The sequence below is a fragment of the Labrus bergylta genome, chromosome 10, assembly GCF_963930695.1.
Source record: "Labrus bergylta chromosome 10, fLabBer1.1, whole genome shotgun sequence".
NCBI classification, from domain to species: Eukaryota; Metazoa; Chordata; class Actinopteri; order Labriformes; family Labridae; genus Labrus; species Labrus bergylta.
The window spans coordinates 28,395,782-28,416,854 of record NC_089204.1 but is presented as its reverse complement, the minus strand read 5'-3'; the positions used below and the strand labels follow the sequence as shown (position 1 = coordinate 28,416,854).

The following is a 21,073-nucleotide window of genomic DNA, read 5'->3' as shown; positions in this document are numbered from 1 at the left end:
GACCTCATAATGTTTTATCTACATGACTCACTCTGAGCTCAGACTAGAGGGCAGTGTTGTGTTGTCGGACGACAGATCCAGGAGATTATCAACCAGGAGGACAAATCTGTTCCCCATCTGATCTCTCTTTGATCAGTCAGAGGACGGTCTTTCGGGTCTGAGGCTGAAAGGAAACTTAAGTCAAGCGGTAAACTTTGGTGTTACGAGGATGACTTTTGAGATAGATGGACGCTGAAGGTGCTGAGAGACGTAAATCCCTCTATCGTTTTGTTCTCATGAAGCTCAGACGGTAGAGGAACACATGTGGGGCAGGTTAGAGGTGGTCGCAAAGAAAATAAATGAATCCGTCTTTTTTGGATTCCACTCAAGAAAAGCTAACACAGACGATAATAAACTGGTAACCAACACCAAATCATTATAACCTCAATTTGAGCCAGTTTCCTACATTCCTTCTGAGGATAATATTTAGTTCTTGATGAGCAATTGAGGATAAGAATATCAGGGTTTCAATGGACGCAAACTGAAAGTTCAAACTGTCAGATTTTATCAAAATTGGAAGAAATAAAAAAATAAGACTGGTCTGTGAAAATCTTGATTCATCACCATGAACTATACACGTTATTTGTTTGACATTAAATGCTTTATATGTGATTTTTTGATCCAGCAGATGTCACCCTTGAGCACCAGCATGAAACCAAAACAACTCACGCTGCATTGTTGTGTTAGCATGCTAATGCTATGCTTTATTCTGCTGGTATCTTCACACTGCATGTAAATTTACCTGAAATGAGCGTGATCTAGAAACACAGTTAAGCAGTGAGTACAGTATGTTATTCTTCTTTTCTCTAGTCCCTCAATTAAACAAGTTTTATACACGAGGGGAGGAGTCAGCCGGCTGTCCGGGCGATGTAAACAAAGTGAAGATAGGACTCTGAAAACTCTGAAAACATCACAGACAGTGGGACTCGGGTGTTACACCCATTGTAGACAGTCATGACTCACAGAGTTATTTTCAGAGGATATACTTGATTTATGCATGTAAGTGTGAAAAATCACATAGAAAGCTTTTAAGACGACTTTTCCTCACAATGTTCTTCTCCTTAAAAAAAAAATCAGACAAAAAAAAAAAGGATTTTAATGCTAAAAAGTATTTACCTCATTCCTCACGGCGACCTTGTTTCCTTTCCTCCATCGTAGCACCGGTGTAAGTGCAGGCAGATCTCGCTCCTGATGCCCCGTCACAACGTGCTTCCCCAGGCTGTACGCCACCTCGAACGTGATGGGCGTGAACACCTCTTTAACGTCTTTCTGTCGGGAGAAAAAAAATGACAAAGCTGTTGCAGAAAATTTGTCCCACCAATCGACGCTTTGATCATTTGAAACCTCAAAGGAACAACAGTCCTGCAGCTGCCTGGGTGATTACGGTAATTGAACATCTTTTTCCAATTGACGCTCGGTGCAAAGAGTGATTACTGTGCAGATAATCAGAACTATCATACCGTCTGGATGTGATAGAGTCACTGCAGGGGGTTAGACACAGATAATAAACCACACATCTAGTTTAAAGATCTTTGATACGTCTCCTTAATCAACTTCTTTTTCTCATTTTGCTGAAAGTAATAAAAGCAGAGCCACCGCTGAAGTTCTCACAAGGGCGAAAAACATCAACTTTTTTTTTTCAACCTGCTGGCTCGGCCTCTGAGGGATATCAGAGCTGCGTTTCTGGCGGCTCCGTGTGAGACCACAAGAGAAGTGTTTGAATTGGCATCGAGTTTGGAAACAATGCAGACAGAATGAAAACAGAGCGCTAAATGTGATCAAATCCCAAATCTTCATTAGACACTGAAAGACATACTGTACATGGGAATGGCAGATACTGATGTCTCTTTTTCATCCAGTCAGAGCTGCACTCGGCTTTTTGAAGCGTCTGAGTCTGGTCTTTGGGTTTAAAAACTAGGGTCCGACCGATATAGGATTTTTGAGGCCGATACCGATAACGATATTGGGGAGAGAAAAAATCCGATATATCGGCCGATATCTTTCTTGTCTATGTTCAATCTGTAGAGCTAGATGCACACATTTATTTTGTTGGGCTGTCAAATGCAGTTATCAAACACTTGCAGAAAAGATATTTAACGGAGACAAGATGGTCACTCAACTGGAAAGAAACTGAGCATGTACGTGCATCACCGCTTAACACTCTGGAGAGTGATGATGCTTGTTGTAATCTTTATAGCGCCCTCTGCTGGTGACAGGGAACTGCTAATGGAATATAATGATAAATCTAGAAATATTGACGCATATCTGAGATAAAATTGGCCGATACTGATAGTCACTGGATGAGCTAATATCTATACAAAAAAGCTGCAGCTACATCCCAGATGAGCTCCATAAGCAACATGTGTCCCTTTGCCCGGCTGATGTCTACCAACTTGGAGCCAAACCCGCTGAGTAAACACAAAAAGGTTTTCCTGGGGTCACTCGTTCTTTTGCACTTTCTCTCTTTTGTCCGTTATCATGTCCACCCGCCCATCCTCTTTCCTCAGGCGAGCACACAGCCATTAGAGGCATCACCAGCAGGGAGAACCCGCCCAACTCATCAACAGAGCGAGAGAGGTATAGCAGGAAGCAGTGAACGTTAGTGCAGGACATGAATAGACAAAAACAGGGGGCTCATTTGGAAACAGTGCGGCACACTGATAAAGACAGGCCACACAATAGATGTTTGAAGAGATTTTCTGAAGTATTGACAGAGAATAGTAAATTCTAAATAAGGCTGCAAATTAAATTATTTTATCAGCTGACATCTTAATCTGTTTATTATAGTCTTAATCAATTTATTGTTTCATTTGTTTGCCCCGAGTCCAAACTGTTATCTGCTGGTTTTGTCTGACAAACAGTCCAAACCACAACAGACGACCACATTGGATAGAGTTAGACTGAAAAAAGAGAGAGTGTGTTTTTATAGCTGTACAAGCTCTGTTGCCTCAAATTTTCCACACTTGCTTTTAGCTTCATGCTAACACGTTTGCTATGACGACGCTAACACGCCAATGCTAACTTCTGCAAATGTACTGATAAATCAAGGCGAGGCGATGTAAGTCTAGCATCATTCATACAAACGTTTGAAGTTGTCAAATATTGTGTATGTTACATTGCTGTTGATTGCTTGGATTATTTTGCTTTGGCAACAAAGGTTGTAGAGCCCGACCGATTAATCGGACAGCTGATATTGGCCGATATTAGCTCATCCAGTGACTATCAGAATCGGTAAAATTGATCTCAGATATGCGCCGATATTACTCGATTTATTCACCAGACAAAAAGCATTTCATTTGAGTTTCATTGCATTACACTAGCAGTTCTCTTTCACCAGCAGAGGGAGCTATAAAGATTACAACAAGCATCATCACTCTCCAGAGTGTTAAGCAGTGATGCACGTACATGCTCAGTTACTTTCCAGTTGAGTGACCATCTTGTCTTCATTAAATATCTTTTCCACAAGTGTTTGATAACTGCATTGGAGGGACCAACACACTAAATGTGTAAATGTATCTCTACAGATTATAGATAGATCCTAGAAAGATATCGGCCAATATATATATCGGTCTTGATTTTTCCCCCTCCCTAATATCGATATCGGTTTCGGCCCCAAAAATCTCATATCGGTCGGGCCCTAAGCGGTTGTTGCCATTTATGCCAATAAAGCATCTTGAATTTAAAGATTCAAACAAAGAGCAACTCAAAGTGCGTCACACAATAAGACAATATAGTAGAAATATATTTGGTAAAAAGCTCAACAACCACTTTTATTGCTTTAAATGCAAACAACACTGCTGCCTAGAAATATGTCTTTATCCCTTTATAAGTCAACTCCTATAAGTGGCACTTTCTGGACTGTGCAGGGCCTCAAACCCTGAAGGTTTTTTTCCAAAACCCGTCTACTGAGCCTTATTCAATAGGAAATGAAACCGAGGCGTTGTCGCAATCAGAAAAGCTTTAACAACTTATCAAATTGAAGCTCTTTGTTATAACTCATTCATCCAATAAATCAACAGATTAATCTCCGTTTGTGATCATACCTCATTTGTTGAGTGGAGGTTGGGTTGACCATTTCTGATGCATTCCAGGAAGTCGGGAAATCTTAATGTTGATTGACTACATTTCCATGTTAAATCTGTATAAAGCCATTATTCAACGACAATCATTTTCTCTCTGTCAATCAAAGAATCAGTCAACTGGGAGGTACATATGTGATTAAAAAAGACAAAATGAACCGCAGAATATCTAGTCCATAATAAGGCTGAGCAGCAGACACGAGAGGTCGACCCCACATCCATCACCGCCCTGCTCTTCACGCCTCATCGCGCTCACAGAGACCGTGTTGTTCCAGCAGTTTGTCGGCTCAGCTGGGAGGTAACATGACACAATGTCGTATAGTCAGCGACGGCGTACAATGTGTGGTACTTTTCAGAGCCCTCGGCCTCAGCGGTCATTAAAGTAGAAAGCTTGAAACGGTCCTTGTCCGCTGGCCTCTGAGTGAACTGACCCCCCTGGGAAAGTCCTCGCGTCTCCAGCCTTCCCAAACTCCCACCTTATCTCACATATTCACGAGCCACGGGAGGATTGGGGGGACATAATGACGTCCTGAATGTGGGGCCCAACTTCTTGCTTTATGCACATAAAAGAAAATAGGCCCTAATATCTCCATTTATAGTTTGCTGTGGTGGGATTTCCGCGTCTTTTGCAACAGACTGTTTATTATTGTGCACACAGAGGATCACTTTCTGCTTGAAACACACTGCACCACCACTGCTAATGAACTGGAGAGCTCCCAAGCCTCACAGAGAGCTTATAACACAAGTGCCGCAGGCCGCGCAGCTTTTATTATCCTTTGATCAGTGCAGCCAATTGGCCCCACCCGGGGTCCACACCCCCTGGCCCCTGTCACCTTCTCCTGCCTGATCCAGAGTTTGATTCCTGTATTTATGGAACAGAGGAGTTCCTGAGCTCCAGCTGAGAGGGACAAACGGCCCTCGTGTTAACTGCCTGCTACCTTTTAATTTCATGGAAAGAGACCCAACAACTGTTCCTCACATGCAGCTGAAGCTTGTGACGGGTTGTTTTCTGCTCAAAGGCTTTCGTCCGTGTTAATCCTCATTCAAACACAGAGGTCGCAGGGTCGCGGCAGATCGAGAATTTACAATCAGAGTGGACTTTAAGAACAAGAGGTTGCCTGTTTAGAAATAAAACGTTCTTCCTGTCACACAAAGAATAGTTGATTTCATGAGCAATAAAACGCCCCCATGCTGATCTAGCCCTGTGAGACCCTCTGTTGCAAGATTACAAACATCACATTTAGTCATCCAAGAAAGTATCCGTAAATGTTTTATATTAAAAGACCACATCTCCATGATCAATGGGTCCTATTGTTTATCCTTGCAATATTATTGGACAGAGAAAATGGTTAATAAGTCCGACCATCAGGCCATGACCTCACAGCGCCTGGAAACTTATCTTAAAGCTCCTGTGAGGAGTTTTTAGCTGGCTATGAAACAGACTGAAATAAATTGCCTCTTTATGAGCTTAAAGAGACAATCAGAAAGATGAATGATTATTTCTATATTCGGATGTTTTATGCTTGTAAATGCTGCAGGCAGGTCAGTGTCAGAAGAGGAGATCAACAGCAAGCTGTGAAAACATTTCTTTCTTAAACACTTTACATGCAAAAGGGTCACAGAGGCAGATATGTTTGTCTGTTTAAATCAGCAGGATGAGATTTTTCATTGGAAAATTTTAGGACAGGATCAGCAAAGAGATGAGATGTACCACTTTGTCCACAGGGGGCGCCAAAACCAACAACAATGAAAAGTTCCAAAAACTCTAAGTCAGGATAAGAGCTCTTAAGCATGACTCACACTGCAGGATAATCGGGTCGATTTGAGGTCTGATTCTTCCTTCCCGACAATTGCAGGGTCGCTCCCGACTCAAGGCTGCTCGGACACGATTATCTGTCAAGATTATTTTGTAGTGTAAGTCATATAAAGAGCCAATCTTAACGTCCCCGATCTGCTCTGTGATTACAGGGGACGCCCAGATTTACTTAAAAGATGTTTGATATTTAGAATTTCATCATGATAGGTCTGGCAGAAGTCGAATGTGACTTCAAACACAGAGAGGGACAAGGAAAGAAAGCAATAACTGTAGTAATGGCGACCGGTGGCAGGATGCAACCCAGACAGGTGCCCTTGACACCCTTGGCTTAAGTCTTCTTTTAAAACGTTCCAAACTAGTTATCTGTTATGATAAATTACTGCCTGTATTTTTTAAATTCCACGATTTTAAAATCTGACTCTGCTGGCTTTAAAGAAGACGAAGGGTTATTCACAGTATCCTTAGAGAGGGAAGGGCTGCCAATGAAAGAGGTAATGTTCCTGCATGGTCTTGCAGGAAAAATAATGGACCAAATCTTGGACATCATCCTACGGACAAAATATCACGTATTAATGCTCAAAGCACGCAAACTCAAGCAGGAAGCGAGTGTTTCCCATAATTTTCATGCCATACATTTGGAATCTGCAACACGAGGCTGAAAAGTCTACACATCACAGCACTCGTGATCTTTATGACGACTCCTGATCCAAACTCTTCCTCCCTGAATGCTCGTTCATTTAGTCGGCTCACAGGATGGAGGACAGCCTGCCACTCTGCTTGTTTTTAAAGAAAACAGCTGGGGAATCAAACCTTCACCTCTCTCTGCGGAGCAAGGTTCCTGCCAATATACAATCCCAGTGTTTATGTTCACACTCAGGACCCATTTATTATCCACAGCAGAGCGTTATTCCCACTTCACCGTCCTAATATCTCCCTCTGCTGCGTGTATAACTCTTTCCCATGAATACTTCCACAATGGATGCATGTTTTCAGCAACATAAGCACTTCTACCTTTTGAATGAATCCAACCATATTTAAGAGATTTCACCCTGATTGTTGTGTATTTGAGCTCCAGCTTGATTAACCTTCTTAGACAGCAGTTTCGACCTCTTAGGGCGCACTCACCCTGGCCCAGTTTTCCTGTACCGCACTGAAGTACAATTCTATCTGAACCACTTCTCTTGACCGCTTCCATCGCTGCAACACCTGTTGACCTGATAACTGTACTCATATCTGGCAAACCAAGGGGCGTCCAAAACGGCCTTAAAACCTCCTACCTTCTCTGGTCCAAACAAATCCAGAGCATTCAGGAGCAGAATCTAAAGTTAGAAGGAGGACATACTGGCTGCTGCATTGTTGTCAGAGAAGCCAGCACTTCAACATAGCACGTTTCCTTAATGTCTGATCAGATAGTAAGCTCACTTTATGGTTTAATTCAGTTGATGTCTGATAGATTGGTCCTTTAATAAATAACAATGTAACTTAAAATGTTTGCTAAGAATTAGATTTAATCCTGCCAGCTGTTGCCAGTTTAAGTCTTTTTTAAAAGAAGGTCCTTCTCGAGCTGCAGCCTCTAATTCTCACACATTAATCTGATCAACAAGATGGAAACGCTCCAAGCTTTCCCTCCACACTTTTACAGCAGCTCTTCTCTGGTGGGTGCAGGGAGGATGAATGACGTCAGGCTTGCAGAAGGCTCTGATCTTCAAAACGCCCCATGCTTGGCTGAAACACACAAGAGCCCCTCTCTCAGCCAAAACCATTCCCTGAAAAGCATACGGGCCCCGAGCCTCTGCTCATGGGAAGTCTTTATTAACTCCTGAGTGGATCGTGCACACAGAGCTCCTTATTAGGACAATGGATGTTTGGTTGACTTGCAGGTTTGAGGCCGCTTCAGTCAAAGAGCTGAACGTGAGGGAGTCTTGTAGCTCAGATTGGAAAAAGCTTTTTTAAGTGCAGTGATGAATGGACTCAGCATGTCAGAGGTTGGGGTTGAGTACACTGAGGCACAAGGAGGCAACTTGACATTATTTACAGTGATGTCTGCAGCATATGGCACACACACACTTAAGCAGCTCATCTCTGCTTGTCCTTGGAAAGAAAAAGGAAAAAAGTGATGAAGTGAGACAAACTCTGCCGTTTAAAGCGTGCAACTTTCTGCCAGATTGACAACAGGTCAGACTTAAAGCAGCTGCTCCGCTCAGAATAGGTTAGCAGATGTTAAAATGTTAGCAATGTCCAAATGAATCGGAGCAGGAAAGAGCGACATCCAATTGTTTCAGCAAGTAAATCCATCGGAGAGATTGAGTTTAACGGCTTTATTGTGTCTGTGAAAATGATCCTTATCATGCTAAATCTTTCTGGTTGCATGTGTCATGGAATGAAAGGCATCTTGACATTTGGCTTGAAGTAGTAAAAATGAATATATGATATAAAGTAATCATAATGAGAATTCACACAAACCTGAGCGTAACATAAACCTTCTCAGCAAAGAAAACTGGAACAAACAGCAGCTTATTTGACTCTTTAAACAAGAGTCATATGGCCAATATGGTCGCATTTTGATCAACATCTTGCTGGCTCTGCAAACTTTAATGGCACATGTGGCAATCAGCGTTGTTCCACTTTATGTGCTCGAGTCTTCTGAGTAAGAGGAGGAAGCTGAAGCGCTGCCAATGGAACAAATTCATTGACAATGCCGAGTAACAAAATGCATTTCTCTCCAAACCATAGTAAGCATCAAGCAGACACCGTTGCAAAGTTAGCTGAGAAGTTCCCAAAACTTCAACTTCCCCGAGGGGAAATCTGGTTTGCAGCCAGGTTAAATAGAAACACAGGCATATAGACTCAGACAATAGAAAACAACACACACCATGAACAACTGAAATACATGTTAAAGCTCCTTATGCTAAGCTAAATGCTACCTCTGTTGGGTTAATTAGTAATACATTAATACAGAACAAAACTCCTCTCAACAACTAAGAACCCAGGAGGTCTTGTCCCAGCAGCAGAAACCAGGCTCTAAAGTAGACGGAGCTCCCCCAACCTTCAGCGAGGTGATCTACTACCACCCGACGTTCCTGACAACCAGCCACCACTATCGGATTCTATCGTCCACACAACCACCGTCGTCCTCATCCATGCACGGCCTGCTCCGACCTCCACCTCAGCGGCAAGGAAGTGTTGACAACAGGAACGGAGAAATCCTTCGGCATATTATCCCATCTGCTCTTTTTGTAAAGCATTATGAATTGGCGCTTTACAAATAATGATTGATTGGTTGATGTTCACATAAAGCCCCCTGCAGAAACTCACGCTTGGTGTAAATATCCAAATGGCTGCAGTGAGATTTTTCTGTGATTCACGATATGCACAACTCACTTTCTTTACAATACATTTCTGTGCAAAACCATGCACACTTCAAACTCAATATCACAAATTTAAATAACAATATTTCAGATAGAGTGACACTTTTCCTGTTCCTTGGAGTTTCTTACTATAATGTGCATAAGATCCGACGACACATACATCAATCTGTAGCATTTGGGTTTCAGGTGACTTTAAGGTCAGAGTCTTTGTCCTCCTTTGCCTCCAGCTTCTTAAAAATAACAAAACAGAGAATATCCTGATGAGCTGCTCGACCATCGAGCAGACTGCTGCTCCTTGTGCTTTCCCAAAAGCATAGAAAACTTCCTCCAAGGACATTTGACAAGGACATGGTGGTGTGAATGAGTGCAGCTGGTCATGTGATCTTTATGTGTTTTTTCCTCTTGTTGTTTTGTCACAGAGCAGCCCGCCTTATTAACGACATGGAGATGTTACTCGTTATGGAGCTTTTTGAGAGCCCAGAGGAGTCGCAGAGTCCGACCGTTTGATTCATTTTTCAATAAAGAAAAGATTACGGCAGCTTTGAATAAGCTATCTGGCCTTTCGTAATGTCATGAGTCAGAGAATAAAGACGGCTTTTAGGGCCTGTCCTGTTCTGAAAGACAACTTGAAGGCACTTGTGTTTCATTACCTTCAGTCCATCCAAAAACCAAACGTGTCTGAGTAATGTGAAAACACCAGACTACCAGTCATACACAAAGTATGAAACAAGCCTTTTGATTTCTGTTTCCCGTTCAACATGAGCCATGTTTACTCCAACACTTGAGGGAAAGTGAAAACTGGTTCTTCAGTGATTCTTAGATGTCTGTCCAGATTCAAACACCAAACTGATTAATCACACACTGAGCCCCGACAACCTGGAGTGCATTAAAACACACGCTGTCCACTAACATATCAGACATTTCCAACAAAGTTCCGACAAGTTTTTAAGTTTATCTTACATTATTTCTTATATTAAAAGCAAAATATGAGGCGACGCCTGCTGGCTTGTTCAGGCAGTCAACCTGCACAAAAGTCTTTAGGGGGGTGAAAGATGTGACCATCTATACTGACCGTCATTTGACTTCAATTCATCATCTAAAAACTGCTAAATAACCGTGTTAAAAAATTACATACGTAAGGTACGTTTGATGTCATGTTTTGAAGCCTTGTGACTCCAATTAAGCCGCTGTTTTTATGACATCTGTTTGTCTTCCTTCACACTCTTGAGTGAATCTACACAACAGAGGAGTCATGAGGTTTGAATCTGGAATATCGTTTCTGTCATCTCTACATCTCAATGTATTCCCTCCTTCCTCTATTCTTTCCATCACAACTCTTCATGTCAATTTTGATGAAATATTTGCATTTAGATCCTGAGTCAGTTTAGTCCTGCACAAAAGTCTTCAGGGGGGTGAAAGATGTGACCATCTATACTGACCGTCATCTGACCTCAATTCATCATCTAAAAACTGCTAAATAACCGTGTTAAAAAATTACATACGTAAGGTACGTTTGATGTCATGTTTTGAAGCCTTGTGACTCCAATTAAGCCGCTGTTTTTATGACATCTGTTTGTCTTCCTTCACACTCTTGAGTGAATCTACACAACAGAGGAGTCATGAGGTTTGAATCTGGAATATCGTTTCTGTCATCTCTACATCTCAATGTATTCCCTCCTTCCTCTATTCTTTCCATCACAACTCTTCATGTCAATTTTGATGAAATATTTGCATTTAAATCCTGAGTCAGTTTAGTCCTGAAAGCTCCAGTGAGCAACTTGAATTTTGTTTGGATTTTGGCGCCCCCTGTGGACAAGTAGTGCCCTTAATAAATCAATCTTTTAAGTCAATCAATCAAGTACTTTTTTAAAAGGTAGAATGTGTGACTTTTTGATCCAGTAGATGTCGCCCTTGAGCTCCAGCATGAAACCAAAACAAACTGCAGTTTGGCCACGCCTCCTCCATACTGAAGCCTCCGCTCTCCTACAGAGACACACCTCCAACTACCCTGAAGGAGTTATGAATTAGAACAAATCATAATGAAACACCATTAAGCACAAGCAGCGGACAAAATTGTCCTTTGCTCGAGCTGCAATCACCTGTGTCCTGCATTGTTGTGTTAGCATGCTAATGTTAGCGCTCTTCAGTTAGCTCATAGCTTCACATTTCATGTAAACTGACACAGAATGAGCGTGATCTAAAAACTCTTACTAACATCCAAATAATCAGTGAGTATGTTCTTCTTCTTCTCTCTAGTTCTTGACTAAAACAGCTTTTATACACAAGGGGAGGAGCTCATTCTCCCTCATTGTAGACGGTCATGACTCAGAGACACATTTACACAGGAGAGACTGGATTTATGATATAATTATGTGCAACATGTCACACATTATTTCTTTAAGGTAGAAACATTTCATATTGTTGCTCTAAGTCTCTTTCATAACGAGGTTAAAACTCCTCACAGGAGCATAATGAAGATCTCACTTTGATAAATCACTCTCATACTTTCAATCGAACATCGAGAGAAAAAGAAAACGTAAGTGATCAGTTTCCTTTCTGAACAGCACAACGTCTCCTGAGTAAAATGTTTGACCTTCTTTTTGTCAGTAACAACATAAATCAACTAAATCCAAACCAGCAGAGAGACTGAGAGTGCTGCTCGGTATGTCGGCTGTGTTTTGTAAAGTCTCCAGTGAGCGATCGCATAGTTCCTCCTGGCTCAAAAGTGAAGAGCGCCATCGCTTATCCCGACAGGAAACGTGAACCATCTGCACTGTCACACATGAGGACGCATCATGAACAAACAACAATCCCGTTAACGCTGCACGCACACAGGAACATCCATTTAAACACATCCATGCGATAATATTTTAAAATCCTCCAAACAGGAAACCTTTAAAACCAGACACCTCTTTGCTTCATACCTTCAGTAAGACGACTCTCCTCAGCGAGGATCCCAGCGGTGCAGAGGAGCAGAGATACACATCTTCTGCCTCCCCTGCAGAATCCAAAAGCGCTTTATAATTTATGGCTTTTTAAAACAGTGTCCACGTAAACACAAATTACAGGAAACTTTTTACGGCCTCGCATGCATCATGAAGAAGGCATTCAGCATTTGACCCCTGGACAGTTAAAAAAAACACAGCTGGGATTTATAAAAAAAAAAAAAGAAGAGAAAAAGGTGCCTCACTCCCCCCCCGGTGGAGATCTCTGCACATGGAACAGGTTTTACTGCCCAAACAACAGCGTGATATTTTTTTTTACTGCGTTCCATCAACAACAACTTGATTTAGCGCCAACGCTAACTATAGCTGAATCAGGGTAATATCTGCGTCTGAAACAAAGCCAGGCAGCGTTTTTTTTAAACACACAGATGTGTTCTCCTCCCGATCTCAGTTCCCTCCTCACATTGTGAGACGCTCAACACGTTTTCTTTGTTTGGTGCTATTTTCAGCGTCATATCACTGCGTCTCATTTAAGAGCATTTACAAGGAGAACGACCCCCGAGGCTGGAAATAAAATCCAGCAGCAACAGAAGCAGAACTGAAGGGACATTATTCTGTGCTAAATCCTTTCATTCCACACATTCACTCGACCTGCAGGGCCTCCATCATCATCATCATCCTCATCATCGTCTCTATCTACCTTTAACCCCCCCCCCCCCCCCCATTGCTGATCTCTACTGTAACCTGACAGTCAGAGTGGAGTCACAGCGAGGACACACACACACACACACTTGGGCACACACACACACACACACACACACACACACACTTGGGCACACACTTGGGCACACACACACACACACACACACACACACTTGGGCACACACACACACAGGTCTCCTCTAAGAAGCAAAACAATCCATGCGCTGCAGAAAAAGAAGAATCCAGATGAGGTCCTTTTAAGGAAGCAGATTTGGGGCCTTAAGAAGTGAGGATCAAATAGAAACAAGGTGGCTTTAGTCACCCTTTATTAAGTCTGTGATGCAGCATGATAAGACAGTAATGGAATGAGACTTATATGATAATGATAATAGGCAGAAGATGAAGAAGGCCCCATCTCTTTCTGACAGGGAAAGCCGTCCAGCTGTGAGGGACGTGTTTCAGGGGGCAGCCTGTCCAGAAATGTTCCACAAATATTCAACTTCCGAGGAATCTTTCAAATCATGCAGCAGCGGGTCACACTCCCACCATCTTTTAAATGCTTTGCCATCGAACATTACGCAGATTACATGCCTACAAAAATACTTTTATTTTGATTTACCGTGAGAAGAGTCGAGCATTTCACACAGATTCAAGATGATCTTTTTTTATGTTTTTGGGGAGGGTCAAACTCAAACTTAAAGCATCATAATAATTATTCTTCTGATTTTTGTTGCTGTTTAGAAAGAGCAACAAGCCTATGAAGACTTCCTGCCTTTGAGAGATTAACTCCCCTCGACATCCCGATAAACCTCGTCTGTGCATAAACAGGAAGCTCGTTATCTTAACTCCTGTGTCATTAATTGCAGGGAGCACATTCCTGCTCAAAAAAAAAAAAAGATTTCTTTTATAGCACATTTGTAAAGTCAGCTGCTGGTTTTTAGGTTCCTGTAATGACAGTTGAACAATACAGTGAAAGTACATGCACTCATTGGACACTGATTTTTTTTAAATCTATTTAAAATCTACGGGATGTATGTAGATAAAAGTGTTTGTGTCTGTTTGAGTCGGGTCCATCCTGGTGATAGAGGAGCCCTCCAGATGCTTCCTGCAGCTGATTCTGTTACAATCTGGGACACTTTTGCTTCACTGTTATCGTTGAAGCCATTGTTTTTTTTAGACGACGCTCTGATAAAAACCGCAGCACGGCTCTCACACATTCGGTCAAATCCTTTCTAATGAGCGCCGGGCTACGGGGACTCCAGCAGGACGTAAACAAGACGATGTTGTGTATATTCTGGCTTCACTTCCTTTGTGGGAGAGCTCGTCTGTTCTCGCAGGAAGCAGAGTTTGATGTTGACGCCACCGAATCAGAAATATACGCACTCTTATTAAACAAATGTGTCAAGCGGTGGGAAATGACAACAGGGTCAGCGCCGGGTTGTTAACCCTTTCATGTCTGCAGCACATTCTGTATTTAAGTTCATCTTTATGTCATTTCTTGGTCTACCTTCAGATGTTTCAAATCTATAAAAGATGTACATGTCAGCTCTTGAAGTAAATTCAAATGCTTCAATCAAACTGTATCATGCAAACGATGATCCTGCAGCAGGATGACAAAATGTCGGGGGGGCGATGGTAGCCTAGTGCAGGGGTTCCCAAACTTCTCATCCCGAGAGGCCGGTGACCCCTTCTGTCCCTGGAAGTGGTTAAAGCATAACGGTGAACACAGCAGCATGCACTAATGGGCCTATATCCAAACACTGACATAAAAAATACAGCAGCCTTAAACTAATTGAACAACATTTTTTAAACGTAATTTCACAATAATAGGTAAAATATGTAATTTCAAGTCATTTCCAGTTTGCATTTGTTTTTGGAAGGCAACTTGCGACCCCCCAGGGGGTCCCGACCCCCACTTTGGGAACCACTGGCTTAGTGGTTAGTGAGCGTGCCCCATGTATGGAGGCTGTAGTCCTTAAAGTGGGTTCAAATCTGACCTCTGGCTTCTTTCCTTCATGTCATTCCCCACTCTCTCTCTCTCTCCCTGATTTCTATCCACTCTAAAAAATTACTACTATTCTAAAACTAATTACAAATTTCTCCTGCTGCTGCTGCTGCATGTTTTCACCTTGTTTTACACATGTTCAGTAATTTAATGTGATGAGGTCAAAGTTCAGAGCTTTTAAACGATTAAAGGCACAAAGCCCGTTGAGGTTTGTTAACTAGGGGTCGATTTAAAACACGATCATGTGTAAACAACCCACTGGGGGTCAGTTTGCAGAGGTTTAAGGAAGCGCCAAGTGATGAAGTAATCACAGCCTTTTGTCTTTTTGAGGTGTGGTGAAGGAGCCGCACTTATGCCGCGCACACACACACACACACACACACACACACACACACACACACACACACACACACACACACACACACACACACACACACACACACACACACACATACATGTTTCCTCTGCAGTGGAAGTGGGAAACATGGCAGGAGAGACTCTTTCATTGTGGTCAGACTTGGCCACCCATTATGTTGCCTTGCGGGCGGCATCGAGTGGCAGCAGAGCGGCCAAAAGACTGCGGAAACATTTTTTACCCAGCATGCTCTGCGGCCAAAATCAACAAATCATCAAAATCTGTCTCAACCTTTTGGTCTTAAGAGTGAGTAACAACGGATGGATTCTCCATGGCGACGGCACATGAGCATGCAGCCAAAAACACCAAAAGTAACACACACGACTTACATCACATCGACACACATGAACGAGAGGAACCTCATGAGAAATGTTACTTTTATTGTAATGTCACAAGAGTCTGCAGGCTGTGCACTCGGCCCGAGAAGAACTGTATAAAGTTCACTCTGGCACGACCATGTAGGGAAATCCTGACCAAAACATTACCCTGAGCTAAAATTAGCCTGAATAGCTCGTCTTTAGCTTCCAGTAAATGCTATAAACACTAATCCTTGCAGAAAAAACTCACACTTAAATCTGAATTTATACACATATGACGTAATCTATGATGTTTTCCATGTGATTTATTGTAAATGTGCACAGCTCGGGAGTAATTTTTGACTTTCTTCTTTAAAGTCTTTAAAAATAGGAGCTTGACAGGCTGCCATTTGTAATAGAAGACAGCTGGGGTTAATTAACTTCCTGCTATATACTTTCATTGTATCAGCCCTCTTGGCCCGGGGTAAATGAAACCAGGGGAACGGTGTCAGGGGAATTGCACGTTTCTGTTGAACTGTAAAGAGGCAAAACAAAGCGGGCAGTGTGGCAGCGCGGCCCCGGCTCCAGGTTTCCACGTGCCAGACGGCGTGGACGCTCTGAGTCTTTGTCTTTTCTAGAGAATATTTTGAACGCAGCGTCAGGAACTCCTGTGCATGCCGTACTTTCTGAGGTTATCTTTGGAGAGGCAGCTGAGGTCAAACAGATTCTGAACTTCACTGAATAACAAAGACTGTCAGGTAAGATGTTTATCACAGAGGAGGAGAGTTCACCCGTCCTCTAACTACGTTATTTACTGTTAGACACTAAAACCCAGAAGATAAAGGGTTGACATTTGTGCTCAGTGTCAATGAGAAAACTCTTCAGTTATCTGGTCTTCACTCACAGCTGGGGCGTTTTTGTTCACAGGATGTTGAGTGCTGAAAACACTGAACTACTAGAGGTGGGAAAAATACATCATTTTATGTAAAAATCAAGATTCTTGTCTTTGATTCATAACTTCCAAAAATCTTTTTTTTTTTTCTTTTTTTTTTGTCACTTCCTGCTAAGTGCTAATGCTACCTCTTTAACTCAGTAGAATGACAAATGGAGCAGCAAGAAATTCAGCCAGTCTGACAGATGACTGGAGTAGATCCTGAAGTATGTACTAAATGAAAAAAAGACTTTGAATCCATGGATCCAGAATAGTTTTGAATAGAAAATAGATTCTGAATCGAATTGTGACCCCATGAATCGAAATCGAATCATGAGACTACATGAACTACAATGGTTCATCAGTGACCTGGTACGGTGACCTCCTTACTAGTTGAGCTGTAAAGCTTTATGATGTTGTGAACTGATCCATGTTTCCATAGCGATATGAGAGGGAAAAAAAAAGATACATCTGTTGAGCAAAATCAGAAATGAACTACAGTATGTAGTATATAGCACGACGCTAACAAGCAGACTCTCTGGCACATTAAAGCATCATCTCCTCAGAATGACATTTATGGAGCTCATGATACATAGAACCCTGATCTTCATATCCCATCATCAGTCTCAAAATCTCACACGTTGTATCCCTCAAATGCAACATGTGTTCAGTGTTTCCATTCGGTCATGTCAGACGGGTGACGGCCTGCATGCATTAAGCGCCGACAGAGAGATGTGCATCCCACACATGCACCAATAAACGCCGCAGTCCTCCGACTACAGTTTGATGGAGCTTTAAATACTCGGCTTGTGCACAGCAAATGTTAGGAGCGCTACATGAGATATACAGGCCGCATACTCGGTGAATATAGGCCAGAGGGGGGGGGGGGGGGGGGGGTGTGAGCAGGATACTTTACGAGCTAAATTAAACAGACAACTGTTACAGGCCGCGGCTTTAACGGCTTATTTTAGCTCCTCCTCGGAGACTGTGATGCGTACGCAGAGCTGCACAATACCACTCATGACCACAAATGGAGCTCGCTCTTGGCACGATTTCAAGGCTCACGTGCGCCCGCGCCGTGCTGCGACGATGGATACATGACCATCAAGATGTAAACATGCCATGCGATGTGATCAGGGAAGAAGTGCAGAACATCTGACAAAGGAATACTTACAACATTCTTTAACAAAGACGAGCCGTACATCACGGCTAAGTGAGCTTGTGAAAGCCAGCTGACATCTAAATAGTGCTTCACAGAATGAATAATTAATGTTTTAAAAGTTTAGAGTAGGACGTAGGTTACTTTGTGATGTTGACATTACGCTTGTTTTACATTAAATCTTAAAGACGCTGATGGTCTCCACTCAACATAGAGCATGCACAAACTATTTTTCACAGCTAGTTCGTTTGTTTGTTTGCAGTTAGCGGTCTGGCTCTATGGGGAGAACAGTGAATGGGTCATCATCATGCAGAAAAGATACAATATAAGGCCCGGCAGGAAAAAATCAGAGATAAAATCAGCTGTTTGCATGCAGCTGTTTTTCTAAGATTTATTTTTGTGCCTTTTGGTTGGATTTGAACCCTGGTCCCGCATCGAGGACTACAGCCTCAGTACATGAGGGGTGCAAGCTAACCACTTGGCCAACGGCGACACCATGTTTTAGGAGTTTTTAGGGAGTTTTGTGCAGGTGTGAACAAGGCTTTTTGTGATGTCACTGATCCATTTTCTTCTGCTCGTTAAATGCAATGTCTGTATTTTTGTGTGTCTTTAATTCAATTCAAACAACTTTATAAATCCTCGAGAGGTAATTGCTTTAGAGCAGCTCATACATAAAACAAAGTAATGTGCAGGCAACAACAACTGATTTATACGAGCTATGAAATATGAAATAGGACCTCAAAAGAATAATGCTATTTAAATGACTGGATGTGGGTTAGAGGATGATGTGGTGCTATCATCAAGTCTGTATCAGTTGATTTGATAGCAAATGAATATGAGATTGATAAAGATGTCTACGGCTGGCTTCACACTAGACAATCTTCAAATCTTAACTGATTTTAAAAACATGGGTGACCACAGACATGAGGACAGTCTCAACCGATCTTACACATTGTAATCATCAGAACGCACAAACTCGATGATTCGGCAAAACCACGAGACCACACACCTGACGTTTGTAGAAACGATTTCACAGACACCTGATCTCAGAGTAACTCAAGTGATCAAACTCGACTTCAGAAGGAAAACAAACATGGAGGACGATCGACGTCGTCAGCTGACTGACCTGGCGTGCGTTCTTTTTTGCAGCAAAAAAACTAAAATCTAGAGAAAGAATTTGGGTGAAATCCTGGAGGAGGAAACGGTATAGGAGCTTTATGTTGGTGAGATCAGAACATCTGGTGGCTGACACTTCCTGGTTTGCGCGCTCTCATTGGCTATTGCTGGGATTCCGTCAAAGGCAGCTCGATCAGGCTCGGGGCAGAAAAGTAATCGTTTTGACACCACACACTTATTAGAAACCAGCCACGCCCCCTGATTGAAGGGGGGCCAAATCAGGCCTGAATTCCTCTAGTGTGTAACACCTAAAATAATCTAATCAAGTCTTCCTGGCTGCACTGGCTACTCTTCAACTTTCCATACTCGAAGAGCTTTTTCCATCCTCGATGCCACGATAAAAATAGTCTGATCGCTGAGGCGTCCAGTTGAACGTGGATGAATATTTCAAACCTGCAAGTTATTTCACCGCCGCTGTGACTCAGGAACGACAACTCAGCCACACCGGAAAACATGCATATTATTCCAAATAAATTAATACAACACATCCAACTGAAGAATTTCTACTCAAAGCTGCTGGATGGTTGTTTTTTTGTTCAGTGACTCATTCCCTGCTCGTACACTGCACCTCTGTGTCATCTGGACCCCGAACGATCAATCAGTCATCATCGCTGCTCGGAACAGTTTTTTCCCTCCAAACTGAGAGGTACAACTGAAAAAAAGCTAAAAATAACCAAACAAAAACCATCTGGAGGGCCGGTATGCTGTGAGGCAAAGCCAATGAAAACATATTTAAAATGATCAACATGAGAGACTTGCATAATTTCTGTAGGAATTACACTTTTCAGATTGAGCTATTAGCTTCTGTTTTTCTCTCTGAATAACTCCCTGTTTTCTCAACACTACATGATTTAGTGAGTGGCTCCAGCTCTTGTTTCTTACTCGACTCAGAACTAAAAATTGAGCATGGCTGATTGAGTCCTGTAGCTGCATGAGCAAATAAAACCTGAACCATGCTTTAATAAGTTTAGCTGCAAATCTGAGGCCCTTTAGAGTGTTTTTTTTTATTTATAATGACAACAAATGAGGTCGACAAATGGTCAGAGGAGTTACAAACTCCGCTCAGAATAGCACATGGCCTGCTTCCACCCCGGCCCTCATGCATCACGGCTTGAGCAATCAACCCTGACGCGAGGGTTTTTTCCATCAGCAGCGCCAAGCGTGCAGCTCCAGTTGACACAACAGCAGCACCAGAAGTTCCTGCTGTGACGCGAGGCTCAGTGCTGCGTTTTCACTGCATGTTTGGAGCTGAGCGGAGGGGGGGGGGGGGGGGGGGGGCGCGTTATCCCTCGGGGATGTAGTGGAGAAACCAGCTGGTTTCCATTAGCATACCTCTTCTAGGGGAATGGGTTGGACTGGCTCATGTGGGCAGACGTATGAGGAAGATAAACGATCCCGATTGGTCAAGCTAGACTAGACCTGCTCTCAAGAGCGGAGCCAGATCATCTGTGATTATGGTGATTCTCTTCTCTCAAGTTTAGGTAAGTACCATGTGATGAGGAAGACTCCTGTCAGGCAGCTATCACAGAAGGTCATAATCTTTTATCCCCTTTACTTTTCAGACATACCCAAGGGTCACTCAGCCTGTAAACAGAAATGTTGTAATTTAGGGTGCCACACCTTTACCGTCCTGTGTGGCTTCAAGTAGCATGGATCGTCATGTAACTCTCAGGATGAATCTTAATAAGTTTTGCTTCCCAAGATGTCCCCAAATAAAAGCTTCTCAACGAACCGACAGAGCTGCAGAACACGGCTCAAGCATGAAGTAACGTCTTTCCTGAACGTATGACACTTTAAGTTTAAGTGTGTTTTCCTCACAGCGAGAGAGCTGCCACAGACATTTGGCACTAAAGAACCTTCGTCTGACTTGATAATTCACTCGCCCACCCACCAACCTGATGGTTTAAAAGCGTTGAAAATGTCGGATTAACTTCGGGCTGAAGCTCTAATTTCTGACTAATCGTCTGTTAAAAGGTTATGTGGGCACAAACTCAGACAGAGAGAGAGAGAGAGAAACTTTTAATTGTTGGATTCTTGGAACCTTACTGAAGAGCTCGATAAACACGTTAAGACTTATGACCGTGATGTGTTGCTAAACATTGCCCTGTGTGATGTACGCTCATTATAGCCTGAGAGGTTGAA

The 21,073-nt window shown here is 42.6% G+C and overlaps 1 protein-coding gene across 1 annotated transcript in view; it reads right to left on the bottom strand.

Annotated features, from left to right (window-relative positions):
- itga9 (integrin, alpha 9) overlaps nucleotides 1-21,073 on the bottom strand; it is a 71,528-nt gene that overhangs the window by 24,660 nt on the left and 25,795 nt on the right. The window contains exon 16 of the mRNA XM_065959688.1: nucleotides 1,156-1,308. Coding sequence (XP_065815760.1) covers nucleotides 1,156-1,308 — 153 coding nt within the window. The remainder of the gene's footprint in view (nucleotides 1-1,155; nucleotides 1,309-21,073) is intronic.